General features: G+C 38.8%; 1 protein-coding gene across 18 annotated transcripts in view; it reads right to left on the reverse strand.

The window, feature by feature from the left end:
• Positions 1 to 383: 383 nt before the first annotated feature.
• LOC131962634 (mitogen-activated protein kinase kinase kinase kinase 4-like) overlaps positions 384 to 14,725 on the reverse strand; it is a 53,169-nt gene continuing 38,827 nt past the window's right edge. For 8 of the 18 annotated variants that reach the window (XM_059327598.1, XM_059327599.1, XM_059327597.1 and 5 more), the window contains 12 exons: positions 13,336 to 13,514; positions 13,071 to 13,200; positions 11,232 to 11,555; positions 9,428 to 9,545; positions 8,450 to 8,620; positions 6,978 to 7,121; positions 6,051 to 6,185; positions 5,812 to 5,912; positions 5,574 to 5,723; positions 4,688 to 4,847; positions 4,405 to 4,544; positions 384 to 2,687 (listed from right to left, as the gene is read on the reverse strand). In XM_059327598.1, coding sequence (XP_059183581.1) covers positions 2,604 to 2,687; positions 4,405 to 4,544; positions 4,688 to 4,847; positions 5,574 to 5,723; positions 5,812 to 5,912; positions 6,051 to 6,185; positions 6,978 to 7,121; positions 8,450 to 8,620; positions 9,428 to 9,545; positions 11,232 to 11,555; positions 13,071 to 13,200; positions 13,336 to 13,514 — 1,836 coding nt within the window. In that variant the 3' untranslated portion in view covers positions 384 to 2,603. The remainder of the gene's footprint in view (positions 2,688 to 4,404; positions 4,545 to 4,687; positions 4,848 to 5,573; positions 5,724 to 5,811; positions 5,913 to 6,050; positions 6,186 to 6,977; positions 7,122 to 8,449; positions 8,621 to 9,427; positions 9,546 to 11,231; positions 11,556 to 13,070; positions 13,201 to 13,335; positions 13,515 to 14,725) is intronic. The other 10 variants (XM_059327593.1, XM_059327592.1, XM_059327603.1 and 7 more) reach the window with 7 other exon arrangements.

Below are 14,725 nucleotides of genomic sequence, written 5' to 3' on the forward strand. Positions count from 1 at the left end.
TTTTTTTTTATCTATGTTATTTACTTTATTTGTACCCAGAGGTAGATTTAGTACTCATACACACACACACAAAAGAGGCACTTATCACACATCATTCAACTTAAGACAGTTGGAGTTAAGAAATGGCAAGTTAAATAAAAAATAAATTAAAAAAAAAAAAAATTATTAAAAGTTCTTACAGGTCCAGACTATACTTAGATATTGATGTGAACTAAAATACGAATAGCAAAAAAAAAGAAGACAGAAAAATAAACAAAATAAAACAGCAAAATAAAATAAAACTTGTTTAGGCTGTAAAAACGTAGATAAAGGTTCAAATGTATATATAGAAATAGTAAATCACAAAAACAAATTTTACAATTGAAAAGAATGACACCACACTGTAAATTACTTCTGATTTTATTCAATGGAAAAAAAGACCTTCAGGAAAATACAGTAATTCCCATAGTACACACAGAGAGGACATAAATTAGAGAGGCATGGCAGAGAGACGTTTGAGGGGGAACATGTCACCTGGACCTGGGTGGTAGAAAACATTTGATCCACGCCGCCACACAGCCAGGGGCACACTGTGCACTATGCAGGATGGAGAGGAATCAGTGAAATCACACTCTAGACTTGTGTAATTCATAACGTGAGCCATTATTCCTGTACACAAACGTCTAAATGATAGTACAAAAAGGGAATAATACAAAATACAAAACAGGGAAAAAAAACTGCCCTCAAAATAAACCATAAATATTCATATTGATGCACATTGGTTTAACAAAACAATTGCTTCTGTAAACATTTTCAACATAAGGTGTGCATTACAATTGAAAAACCACTGCAGTCGCATACTTATCTGAAGGGTTACATAATAAAAATTGCAGAAACAAGACTAAAAACTAAGTCAGAGTTAAAAATATGCCGCTTAGTTCACGCCGTCTGAAGTGGTTTCGTAACACTGCTATTAGACTTTCTTTGCTTTTGATCGGGACAGTGAAAGCATCTCGTTCCCGTGTTCTGCAGCTCCAGACAGACAGTGAAGGCACCACCTTTACTGAGAGCAGAAGGTGAAGTGGGGTCGTGAGTCCTGGTAAGTCGTGTTCACATTCGTACAAACACACAGCTGCAGGATGGAGTATACTTTTTGTTTTGTTTTTTAAAGTGGAGTGAAAGTGACTAACAAGTGTTGTTACAGTTTAATGAAAAATATCCAGTTAAAAGTCTTGAGCAGACTGTCTAAAATGTTAAAATAGAGGTCCAATAATAGAACTTCGACCAATCTGGAGACCCCTATAGCTACACATTAAGCTAAAGCCTCCTTCAAAATAAAAGTCTGTAGATGTGAAATTGAAACAGATGGAGGACATGATTTCCTCTGCTGTGTAGATGTTCTTCTCAGCCCTCTTAGATCTATGCACACTGCCTTCATTCCCTTACTGCCACTTCTGCCCGCTGGCCTCGATGCTACTTTAATGGCCACCTGCTAATCCTGCATGTCTAATTCACAGTTTATCCTAGCCCTACTTATGACTCATGTTAAAGGAAAAATCCACCTGAGGGATGAAAAAACGGCGCTCTTGGGAACGGATCTCACATTTGTGGGTGCATTTGAATATTTCCAGTAGATGTGAAAAGCAGATTAAGGTGGAAAAAATTGAGATTTGTGATAAATATGGTGGATTTTGCCTTTAAACTCATCTATGGGTGCGTCCTGCATTCTTATGCTTTATTTATGTGCAGCAAAAATATACAGTGTATGAAAAACTGGAGCTAATTTTGCCGATAACACCAAAAGCAACATGCTGTCATAAACAGGGCTACTTCTGTCCGACATAACCTACAGTACGTGAGGCAATGTGGTAAAAGAGAGTGTCAGTAAAACCTGCGAGTCCAAAGCCTACAAGGTTGATGTCGTTAGTATGTACAAGCTGATATCCAGTACCCTGTATTTAATGGATATATCAAGAAGGTCCCTTAAAAAAATCTTCACTTTAAGGAAGAGAAGGCAAAAGAAGTGAAGATACAGAGGCAGATTTACATGTCAAGTGTTACTTATGTGGCTGTGAGTTAGTGTTAAATGACTTGACGTGGAAATCTACCGTGGTGGGAGTTAATGTCGCCTGAACGGGACCTGAACTAAAAACACAGCTACAAACGGCTACACTCGAGGTGTGGCGCATAATCTTCGATACAGTAACGGCCGCGTTTATCGTCCCCTTCAGTCGTTCACATGCTCAGTGTTTCCTCCATTCACACACATACACGATGCAAAGTTTTACTATGACACATAAGATTTAACCATCAACAGGCAACAGATCCCACGTCCTGCAGAGGAAGAGGAGGAGGAGGAGGAAGGGGAAGAGGGGGATCGGCTCAAAGGTCGGGGGAGGAAAAACCTGGAAGCTGGTGGGGGTTTCTTCTCCTCGCCACCAAACACCGTCCCTAGCTTCTTTTCATCATTACAGTCCAATCCGTTGTTTGTTTGAGGAAGCCGCTCCCTCAGTCGAGACGCTCGAGGCTTCTTCTTCATCGTCGTTGGTCATTTACACAATCGTCATCTGTTGGTCACTGCTTTAGGTGTGGTCGTCGTGTTGGCTGGTGCGGTGGGACGGCGGCTACCAGCTCATGAGGGAAGAGCGACCCAGGGTCATGAAATACACCTGGCTGGCACCTCCAGCGCGCACGGAGGCGAAGAAGACCTGATGGACAGGAGACAAAGGCAAAAAGGACTCAAAATCAATTGGAATGATTTTGTCACTGGACCTCAAATAGGACATTGTTAGGGATCAGGGTGGGAATTTCACGACGGCCACGGCCCTCGTTGCCCCACACTCTGGCCTTGATGCCCTGTGAAAAAATGTTCAATTTACGGCCAAGGTGGCCTTTGCGCCCCTGTCAAAGTTCCAGTAAACACAACGCTAACCCGACCGCGCATCAACACATGGCTAATTTGAATATTCTAATGAGCCATGTGTTGATGCAGCACAGGTAAGCTAGCAGGACAAGCTGTTTTGATATGTTGTGACTGAAGTATGTGGTAGTATTTGACAGAACTTAACATTTACGTTTTTATAGAAAGTACTATTGATAGGTAATTACCATTGTATTTGCCTATTTAAAGTCGACTCGTTAATGTTACATTTTTGCATCATGAAAACTAGCGATAGCTAGCTAGGTGGGATATCGCTAACGTCTTCCCTACCTCAGGGACAAGGGGTCCACATTTAGCTGATGTAGATTTCACCTCAGCAGGTTCCTTTTTTATGGCAGGAGGAGGCATTTCTCTTTCTTTACTCTTAGATGAACTCAGCAGGAGATTCATTTTGCCATCTTTTCAAAATATATGCATTTGCCGTCTTTTCAAAACAGGTTCATTTGTCATTTTCCAAAAAGGTCCTTTCTAATATATTTAATATATTGTGCATTAATGTTTCTTGGTGAATGAGAATGTTAAGGTATTAATCTGAAAGGTGAAACCAGCATAATTTAACCAAACGGCCTTTATGCCCTGTCATGTGGCCTTTGTGCCCTTAAAATAGAAGGCCAAATGGCCTTGCCCCTAAAATGACGAAATTCCAAGCCTGTTAGGGATACTTTTTTGTTGTCTAAGGTAAAAGGGGGCGTTTTTATTGGAGGATTGTAGACCAGGTTGTGTCCATGATTTGTTTGTGGAATATTTTCCTTGACAACTGAGCTGAAAATCATTTAATATAGTCATTATCTCTCTGAACCCCAAGGTAGGTTCAGGTAGTTTTTTGCTCTTTTTATATTTGACTCACTGCAGCCTTGTATTTTACTGCAATATATAAAATATGAATGAAATATACAAGTCCTGCAGCTCTACGGAATCAGCACAATCATGGCTCAAAAATGTCTTTTTGTGCAGAATAACACAGTTATAATGACATTCAATCATTAAAAAATAAATACGTTGAATTTCTCTGATAAAATGTTTTTTAAAAAATTGGAATAAAATGGGTTTTAAAATGAATTTATAAAAATAAATTGGGCCTCCACATACTATACATATTGAACAATCTACATGTTTCCAACCCCTCTTCTCCTGTCCTCTCCTCTCAGCTCTGTGTAAACACATTTCCAGTGAATATTTGTCACATGAACATTCGTCTCAGCAGAATCAATTATGGCTTCAGAGTTGTGCAGAGCATCACAGAATTTAATGTTTTTAGCAGGATCTGGTTATTCCAAACACAAAGTTTTAAGCTTCATTTGTTACTTTTTCCAACAAAAACCTTCGTAATCTACGATCGGTTTAAGGGCCATTATAAAGAGGACGGGCACAGTTACTTTCTATGACAAACAGTGCATTTTTTAAGAAAACATACTTTTCAAACGCAATTTACTAAAATAAAGAGAAACAGTAGGAGGGAAGGAGAGAAATAGTTATGTTCTCACCTTGTCATTCCTCTCACAGAGGAACTTGAGTCTCTGGGCTCTCTTGTGCATGAAGACGCCGTCCAGGTGTCCCGTCTCCACTGAGCGGATCTCTATGGCCTTCTCACCCCAGCCCATGATCTGGTTTGACCTAATGTAGGCTGCTCAGACACAGAGGCAGAAACAGAAAGGGCTTACACCAGGTGCACAGACTCATGAAACTGTTTACATTCAAGGAGGCACAACAGTTTCCTGGCTGAAGAGCAGATAACAGTCAAACTTGTTTTTTTATGGCCCCACTTACCCACTGAAGTTGGCATTTCTCCCCACTGCAGCACCACGTCCTTGGTGATGCGGCCGTAGGTGTTGACGTAGACGCCCTCGTCCTCGTAACACACCAGCAGCTCGATCCCGTCAGTGTTGGGCAAGATGATGATGGCGTGGCACTGAATGCTGGTCTGGATCTGAAGGGGAGAAACAAGAGAAAGAGGAGTTAAAGGGAGACACGACAGGTGAATAGGGACATTGTTTTAACTCCTAGATATCACCATGAAACTTCCCCAGATTGTTATTTACATTAAGAGAATATTTTTTGCATTACAACTTTCTGAAATTGTACATTTGAATGTGCATGTGAGGTCATTAAATATGTGCTACTTGCATAGATTTCCAGGATAAATCTGAATATTGGATAAAGCAAATTTCAAAGTTAGTATTTTATTTCGTTGATATATTAGAATAAAAGTTTTTTTACAGAAGGATATTGGGATATCTCCTTTTATCATTGACTAAATCAGAAAATACTGGCAAAAGCCATGAAAAACAAATCAATTTTCGTCATCTTTTTAGGAACAAAATGTTGTATAAATCAGGTGATGAATGATGTTAAGACAAATCCCTCTGTTCAAACCTCCAGATTATAGTTTAGAATAAAACTGGTCAGTTTGGTGTCTGTAAGTGGAGCTGAAGTTGAGATTTATGAGAAAAAACTCATTTTGAGAAAACGGCCTTTAAAGATCCTTATACTTAATTTATTCTTAATGGAAATGGCTATTTTAAGACAAAATATTTAATCTAATTCACAGCAACAACAATATCGAACATGTAAAACACATAATATTGTGCAGCAGAGTTGGAGCTTGGGATGAAGAGGTTTAGACGACAGAATTAAAGTACTTTACGTCACTTACATGCGTGGGCAGGTAGATGTCGTAGACGGCACCAGAGTCCACATCCACAGCATGGAAGCCTGAGCAGGAGCCGTAGATGACCTTTAACCTCTGACCCTCCTCCACAGTCAGGTCGACCAGCAGAGGCTTGTGCACCAGATCACCAAAAGACTAAAAACCAACCATGAAGGAATGAGTTAGTCAGGTGGGCTCAGATCTTTACTCAGTGTAATTATACAGGCAGAATGAGCGTGCTTACCTTAAAGGCCATGAACTTGTGGTAGGGTTTGGGCGCCCAGGCGTACACCTCCACAGCGTTCTTCAAGGCCAGCACCAAGAACTTAATCCTCTCATACTTCACTGGAATAAAAAATGAGTCATTCATGAGTCGCTGCCTAAAGTCAGGCTAATTTACAAATCTAGGTCAAGTTAAACCCACTCTTTGTCTGTTATTATACATTTGAGGTTCAGGAATCTTTGACAGGCGAGGAAACGTACCGACTTTGTAGTGGACGCAGCCCTCCAGGTCGCCCACATTAACCCAACCCTGCTTCTTCTCCACCTCAGGGTCGTTGTGCAAAATCTTGTTTCTCAGCCACGACAGGTAATACACTCGCAGCTTGTTCTTTTTACCTGCAGGAGGAGTTTGAATGACAGAGAGTAGTGAATGATGTGTGTGGGGCGTTCTGCCAAGTGGCTGTGGTGCAAGGTGCTCATGCAAGAAGGCACACTGGAATTACAAAGATCTCTGTAGTTGTAAATGGAACAAATAATACAAGAAAAGCCAATAAAGTTAAATTAAATGTATGCATGTTATCCATTTTTCAGAATAATTCATATATGTACGACCGCTTGGGGAACTGAGTTGGAAATAACGTAAAAACATGACCAAAATGAAAATGTATATTTGATCAAATAATCATCTAGTGGTATTCTCAAGAGCTTTAAAGGATCCCTTGACCCAGAAAATGTATATTTTGACACCAAGATTGACTTTCTAAGTTGCTTGGAAGATATATTGGTTCTCATAGACTTTATATGGCAGCCAACTTGGATCCGCCAATTGATGAAGTGGCTCCCATCAAAATTGAAACTTATGGTGATGGAGAGCTTGTGAAAAAAATGTGTTGCTTTTGTCCGGTGTGTCCCCTTTCTTCTCAAATCTGGTCCTAAGCCGCCTGACTATGAGAGTGACGGACACATCTGCACCTGCACTTATTAACTGTGCACCGATTTGTTGAATAAACACAGATTGCACACTGAAGGTTCAGTTTGTCTGACTCTTATTTCAGCAATTGATATTCAGGTGATTTTAACTAACTGATGATGTTGGAAAATTTGTATTAAATACAGCTATATTGCTATTAAATAGATTAAAAAGAGTACCTGTGTTCAGTAGCGAGAGACACGAGCACTGTACTGTACCTGAAATGGTGACCAGGACATTGAGTCCCTCCAGGACGTCCATCTGCTGGATGCGTCTCCTGTTGATCAGCGGGTAGACTTTCCCCTGACCGCTGCGGTCCAGCAGCATCAGACCGCTCTCTGTCCCCACCAGCAGGTTCACTCCTGCAACACAGGGACCAACACAGTCAGCACAACTTTGATGGACAGTAGCATTATGAACAGCATTCGTTATCATTACTTTACATTACATTACATGTGATTTAGCAGACGCTTTTGTCCAAAGCGACTTACAATAAGTGCATTCAACCTGATGGTACTAGACATAGACCACAGGACTCAAGTAAGTACATCAGTGGTGGAATGTAACTTTTTTGTAAATTTACACTTTTACTTCTTACATTTTAGAGGTAAATATTGTACTTGTTAGTCCACTACATTTAGTTACTTTCAGGTTGTGATTTAAAATATAAAACATGATGAATTTAAAGATATTAGACATTTTTTAAATAAATTTAACCTCATAACAGTATATTATGTAGTTAAAATGAGCCCTGTCTTTATCAAATTAAAACACTGCTTACATTACTGCATCAATAATAATAATAATACAATGCTATATTTGGAATATATAAAACAATCTCAGACTTTAGGTACATTTGAATGCAGGACTTTTACTTGTAGTGGAGTCATTTCACAGTGCGGTATTAGTATTTAACTTAAGTAAGTGATTTGAATACTTTTTCCACCACTCGTTATTATTAGTTCCATATTTTGGATTACAGCATTATCAATGCAAATTTCCCCAAAAAATATTTTAAAAAACAAGACTTCAGCTAATGCAACTTTATAAAAGTAACATTAACCCTTTGATGCACAACATATGGACAACACTTCTAAAGTATAACATGGGTCAAAAATGACTCATTTATCCAAATTTGTATTAAAATTAAATTACTTAATACTATAATAATGGTAATTTGTTTCAAATAGTTACTTTCCACACTCATATATGTAATATGTTTAACGTGTTTATGTATTATTTTGTCACACATACAGTGTATCTTGAAGGTATTAACAGAGCTTCACTTTTTCCACATTTTTTTATGTTTCAGCCTGATTCCAAAATTGATTAAATTCATTTTTCCTTAAAAATATACACACAATATCCCCATAATGACATTTTTGACCCATGTTGTGCATCAGAAGCGTAGTGATACAAAAAGGGTTTTTATTCAAAAAGTAAGAAATGAAAAACAAAAAATTAGGATGTATGATGATGAAAAACAAATTGATTGAGGAAAACCCGGAATACTGAATGATGAAATTAATTTATTGCGAAGATGTAGAAAATTAAAAACTCAGTCGGGTCACTTTAGACCCATGTTGTGCATCAAAGGGTTAACTTTATGATGATCAATTTTTAAGACATTTTAAAGCCTATAATTGTGAGTATTTATGACTTTCTGAGGACCGTAGAAGCCCTGACTCACCCCAGAGTGCAGCACACAGGATCTCAGAGTTGAACCTCTTCTTGTATTTGCGAATCTCGGGCGTGTCACTGGGCGGGCGCGTGTTGACCGGGTTGACGTTGACCACTGAGCCCTTACGGGACGGATCGGCCCTCAGCGGGTCTGCCAGCCGCCCGTCTGGCCCGAATGCTGCTGGAGGGGACACACAGAACCAAGTTCAGACCAGCTCAGATCACTTCAGATGTTTCAACACATCAGTGCAGGGTAAAATGTGTGTAGCAGAAGTGGCTATATATGACAGCTATTGTCAACCTTGGGGTCGGGACCCCAGTTGGGGTCGCAAGATGATTTCTGGGGGTCGCCAAATCATTTTGGAAGTCAGCTCTGTCTCCACTGTGTTAAAGTGTTCATGTGTTTTAGTCTTTTTGGTCATTTTGGGGGTTTTTTTGGTCATTTTGTGTCTTTTTTTGGTAATTTTGTTTCCTTTTTTTGGTAATTTTGTTTCCTTTTTTTGGTAATTTTGTTTCCTTTTTTTGGTAATTTTGTGTCTTTTTTGGTGAATTTGTGTCTTTTTTGTAGTAATTTTGTGTCTTTTTTATCATTTTGTGGTCAATTTGTGTCTTTTATGTCATTTTGTGTCTTTTTTTGTCATTTTGTGTCTTTTTTTGGTCATTTTGTGTCTTTTTTGGTCAATTTGTGTCTTTTAATAGTAATTTTGTGTCTTTTTTAATCATTTTGTGGTCATTTTGTGGTCAATTTGTGTCTTTTTTGTCATTTTGTGTCTTTTTTGGTAATTTGTGTCTTTTTAGGTCATTTTGTGTCTTTTTTGGTCAATTTGTGTCTTTTTTTAGTCATTTTGTTTCTTTTTTGGGTGATCTGAACTGTGCGTGTGAGATTGTGTTCAGTGAGTGGGGGTCGCGGACAACATGCATGTTAAATTGGGGGTCGCGACTCAAAAAGGTTGAGAACTACTGATATATGAGTTAGCTGTTGACTTACCCATGTTGTTGAGGGAGCTGCCGCTGGATGGAGAGATCTGAAGAAGACGAGGGTCGATGAAGGGAGTGAAGGAGGAGGAAGACTTGTGTTTGGACATGGAGTTGCTCTCCGACTGGGACTGAGGGACATTTAGAGACATTTAGAAAACATTCAACTTGCACTTAACCTGAACAGAAAGCAGTAAAAATTCACATTTGTAACTTTACAATCAAGTGAGGAAACATTACTACTCAGGGAAAAAGGGTCTAACAAAATCAGAGATATGCTCTTTGATTGGTACTTTGTTTTGTAATTAATTTGCAATAAAACTGTTGATATAAATGACAAAAGCTTGAGATTAGAGTTACAGCTCTACCTCTGGGGGCTCATAAAACAGCTTCACTGTGTTCAATCAAACAACATTTTTATGACAAACAACTGGGAATACATAGTTGGCACTGCAAGTTTATCACAAATCAGATGAAAAATAAACAATGACATGCAGTTATGTTAGTTGTTTTGAAGCCAACGAGGACAGAAAGAGGAAAACAACATGTGCGACAAGAGGAAAATGTGTTGAGGGAAATGTAGTTGTGAAGTGTTAGAGGAAAAGGCTGCTCCTAATAAAAGCACACATGAGTAATTCAACCACCAGAGATGCACGTGTGACACCACAAAAAGAGGCGTTAATCTGGAACAAAAAACATTAAAAATAAATGATTTCTTATTTAAAGGATAATGATATACTGCCACCTCACCCCTACCATCACACCAGGCATGCTACCACTACTCAAAGTGATTATCAGAGAGGTTTGTTCATCCCAAGGAGCTCCAGTTTAGTGTTCTCCATGTCATGACCATGTTCTACCACCAGGAGGCACCACCAGTGTTAGCAGCCAAACAGTGCAATGCAGAGAATTGCAGGAGGTGCAGATTAGAGGAGTCAGCCGCGCCACAAGGGGGCAGAGGAGAGCCAGAGTGAAGCCAGCAGCAGAGAGGCAGAGAGGCTCGGACCAACATGAGGGAGGGACTGCAGGTGTGTTGCTGCAGGCTGGGAGACGCGTTTACTCTCAATATTTACTCATCATAGGGCTGCTCCATTACCACAAAAAAATGTATATATATGATTAATTTGATCGACTTTAGAAAACCTCATGGATTTATAAACAGTGGATTTTCTTACACTTTATGTTTTACTAATTCAACTAAAAAACAAATAAAAAAATACATATAAAAATAATAATAATCATAAATATATATATATTTATATAGAAAAATGTTTCTTTAAAAAATTCTGAATTAAAAAAAATCAATTTAAAAATTGCTTAAAATAGACCGTTTATCAGACAGAAACTGTAAACACATTTTTGTCAGATGAATGATAAAATAAATTATATAATAAATAAATTATACATTCATTTGTATAGACATTTAACCCCAAAATCCATTGGCAGGTTTAAATTTCTCGAAAAAATAAAAACAAATGTAAAAATCGCTGAAAGTTCTTAGTGCAACTTTGAGTACAAACTGTATCTTGCAGAATCTGCGTGGTTGAATAAAAAAATAAAATAAAATAAAAGAGATCCAAAGTCGTAATTGCCCAGCCCTACAGGAAAAAAAAAACAGCATTTGCAAACAGTTTATTTTACCTAGCCTTATGTCCAGGGAAATGATAGTAATAATCATAAGAAAAGAAGAAAATCCTCCAATATTTGGACACAAACTAGATAAAAATAATGCAGAATGCTGACTGCATGTCTCAGCCTGCACCACTCTGCAACAGTCCATCCCTCAGTGTTGTCTCGCTGATGTGAGGGTGACATACCTCTATGGCAGTGAGCTTGTCCAGGGGGATCAGTGAGGACATGGCAGGACTGGCATAGCTAGATGATGAGGGGAAGGAGGAAGAGGAGGAGGAGGAGGAGGAGGAGGAAGGTATGGTTGTGGAAGAGGAAGGGGAGTGATGGCTCTGCTGGATAAGGTCTGGTAGGTGGTGTATGCGCCCGGCAAAGCCGTTTTTCTCTGCGAGGCCGAGGCCGGGGGGCTGGGGCTGGCCGTGGACCTGACCAAGGCCAGCCGAGGGAGAGGAGGAGGAGGAGGAGGAAGAGGAGGAGGAGAGATTGACCAACCGCTTTATGTCAACGGTGCTCTGGAAGCAAGAACAGGCACACTTGGGCTGGAGCAAGCAGGTGGAGAACAGCTAGAGATTCTAGTATGTTTGAGTCTGCTGCTTCCAAAACCACCTCGATGTGCATTACATTAAATCTATAACCATCTATTAGATTCTGTAAATATGAAGCAGCAAGTCTACAACAACTAAAACATAAAAAAGGCATGGAACACAGAAGTAATGGTGGAGAATGGGTGGATAAACAACACTGACAATGGACAAAGAAAAGGGAAAATTACATTTAAAACAAGCAGAATGTAGCTTTAACTTAAAGGAAACTGGGATTTTTCGATTATTTCCCCATGTTTTTTTGTCCAAGTGACGAATGGGTACAATATTTTTTTGGACCTAAAGTATAAAAAGTAAATGTACAATGCAGAATGGCTCATTCAGATTGTTATACATTCAATATTATTGGATTATGATTTTGATGCATGTATGTAAGTAGCATTTGTCAATACACTGTTATGTGGTTTCATTTAGAGAAATGCATAAATATTTTAAATGTATTCAGGTTTTAATGTTAAATCTCAACCTGAAAAGTAACTAAATCTGTCAACTAAAAGTGGCGTAAAAAATACAATATATGCCTCTAAAATGTAGTGGAGTAGAAGTATAAAGCTACCCAAATCCAGACTATTTTCAGTCAAAAATCAGTTGCTGTGAGCTTGATGATAGTGTTTATTTGGAGCCTGTTGGATACAGACAGGTCTGCAGTGAGCCTTTTGACCAGGAGGACTACTGAAATCCAACACTAGGGCACCTTTTTCCTGAAGAAAACTTCCCTGAACCAAGTTTAAAAATTGTTGTCTCAGATTCCCAGCCCCTCACTTACACTGAACTCGAAACAAAAAGATATTATAGCTTTCACATCCCTACTTGCAAGACGTTTATTATTGTTACACTGGAAATCTGCAAAATCTCCTTCTATTTCCCGTTGGCTTAAAGACACCATGTTTTTTTTAAAGCTTGAAAAAATTAAATATACATTAAGAGGAAGTACAGTCAAATTTTTTCACAAATGGCAACCTTTTATTTCCTATTTCACTAATTTAGAGGTACTACCTGATTGAATGTCTGCCTATTACTGTTGTTGTGCATTTTATATTGCATAATTGATCAATAGTATGTTTGTTGGTTGTGATATGCCGAGGTGGGACGTGGGTGGGAGGGGTGGGGGTTTACACTGCACTCTGTAATCTAATTTAATTATTTTTCTTCTACAAATCTATCAGTGTTTTTGTTCATTTTCATTTGTGTATGTGTATATGTGACTTTTTACATGTACATATATGTATAAAAAATAAGAAAAGGATAATTGTATTTCTGTAATTGGGAATGTTTTTATTGTATTTTTCAATAAAAATATTTTGGGAAAAAAAAAAAAAATGTCTCCACTTGCCACGTCGACTAAAGAACATGGGAAAACTGAGCCTACGTTCCCTTTTTTACAGGAGCTTTCTTGATGTTAAATAAGGAGTCTCCTCCTCTTACCTGTCTGATGACCAGCGTTCCATCCTTGGAGGGCGTGATGGCGTGCTCGCTCTCCGAGTCCTCCACCAGCATGGTCTTAGCCGACTCCGTCTCCCCGTTGCTCAGCCTCCTGCGGAAGCCATGGGAATATCTGACGTCCGTAACCAGACCGGTGTTAACAGTCATGCATCAAAGCCATGCAACACACAATCAGTTCTTGCAAAAAAAAAAAGAAGATGAACGCAGCACACAGCCACTGACACAACGTGATCACAGCTCCACCTACCCAGCCCGGGAGTCCTCGGCTCCTGAGGTGGACTCCTCTCCCGCCTCCTGGTCCACCTCCTCGTCGTCTTCCTCGTCGGTGGTGCCCGACTCCTCGCTGGAGGAGGAGTAGTCGGTGACCTTGTGGGGAGGCCTCACGTCGTCTACCGCGCGGAGCTCCTTGGCCAGAGCGGTCAGGTCCTGAGAGGGACAGTGATAAAGTCTTAGAACAACTTAAGTCTGCTATTTTGGCAAATCTCAGGTTGTCTAGAATGATGCCTTTCAAATTTACTGCACCAAAACAAAACCTAATTTGGTTTGAAGCTATTCTTAACCCATTGAAGCCTGGAAAGCGTTTACGTCGTTTTGTAGTATTTTGTATAAGCTCTCAAATACCTTTGAATTTCATTTCTATCTGCTACAGAGGCTGAAAAATCTATTATTTAGTAGAAGAGTTCGCACTTTTTTTTCCAGAATTTTTCCAGAATTTCCAGAAAATTAGAGGCTTATTTTAAAATCGCCCAGTGGTTTTTCAGGCCTCAATGGGTTAAAGGGACAGTTCACCGTAGATATCTTACATCAAAACAATCTAAATTGGTAAACAGCACGACAAGTAAAAGAAAAATATGTATTTTTGATTTAGGTGTGAACTGTCCCTTTAATTAAAACGCAGCATTACAGGCTCTTACTTTCTAGACAATCTGAAATCTCGAAGTCATCCCTCCTCGCTTCATCTAAACTTTCTGTTCAACACACACCTACAGCCTCAGATCTCTGGCTACATGGAGTGGAGACTTTTGATTTTTGTCGTCTCTTTTCTAGCCCAGGAGAACGTTTTTTCTCTCCTCAAGCTGGCATGTTGCAAAGAAAAATGCCAGATAGAAACCTTGTTATCTGGACAAAGATCCCAGTTAGTCTAAATTCTAGGACGTGGTGAGTACATTAAGTAATCAGATTACTGCAATAAGAGATGAGTACACTATAATTTGTTCAGCCAAATTAATTATCTGCATAATTGGAAAAATAAAAATTACAGGTTAGTTTAGGTCAATTCAAAAACAATCCTAATTCAGACATGTTTATTTTTTATTTACTCATTTTATTTTTTCTCAATTCTGTTTGACAGTGTTAAACAATTTGTATCGATTTATTCATGGCCCGACTGTATTTGATGATTTTGTCATGTTTTGTCTTTGTCTGATATGTTATTTATCTTGATATTTTAATGTTTATTAAGCCTGTTGAGATATTTCTGTGAATAACGCTTCACAATAAAGATATTTGAAACATTGATCCGTCGCAGAACAGAGAGAAAACAGAGGTAATTTATTTTCATTACCGCAGTTTTTAAATTAACCTTTAATTGTGTGTTTAGCTGTCAAAACAGACACAAATCCAAGTATTTTTCTAAT

The sequence above is a fragment of the Centropristis striata genome, chromosome 24 (genome assembly GCF_030273125.1).
Source record: "Centropristis striata isolate RG_2023a ecotype Rhode Island chromosome 24, C.striata_1.0, whole genome shotgun sequence".
NCBI classification, from domain to species: Eukaryota; Metazoa; Chordata; class Actinopteri; order Perciformes; family Serranidae; genus Centropristis; species Centropristis striata.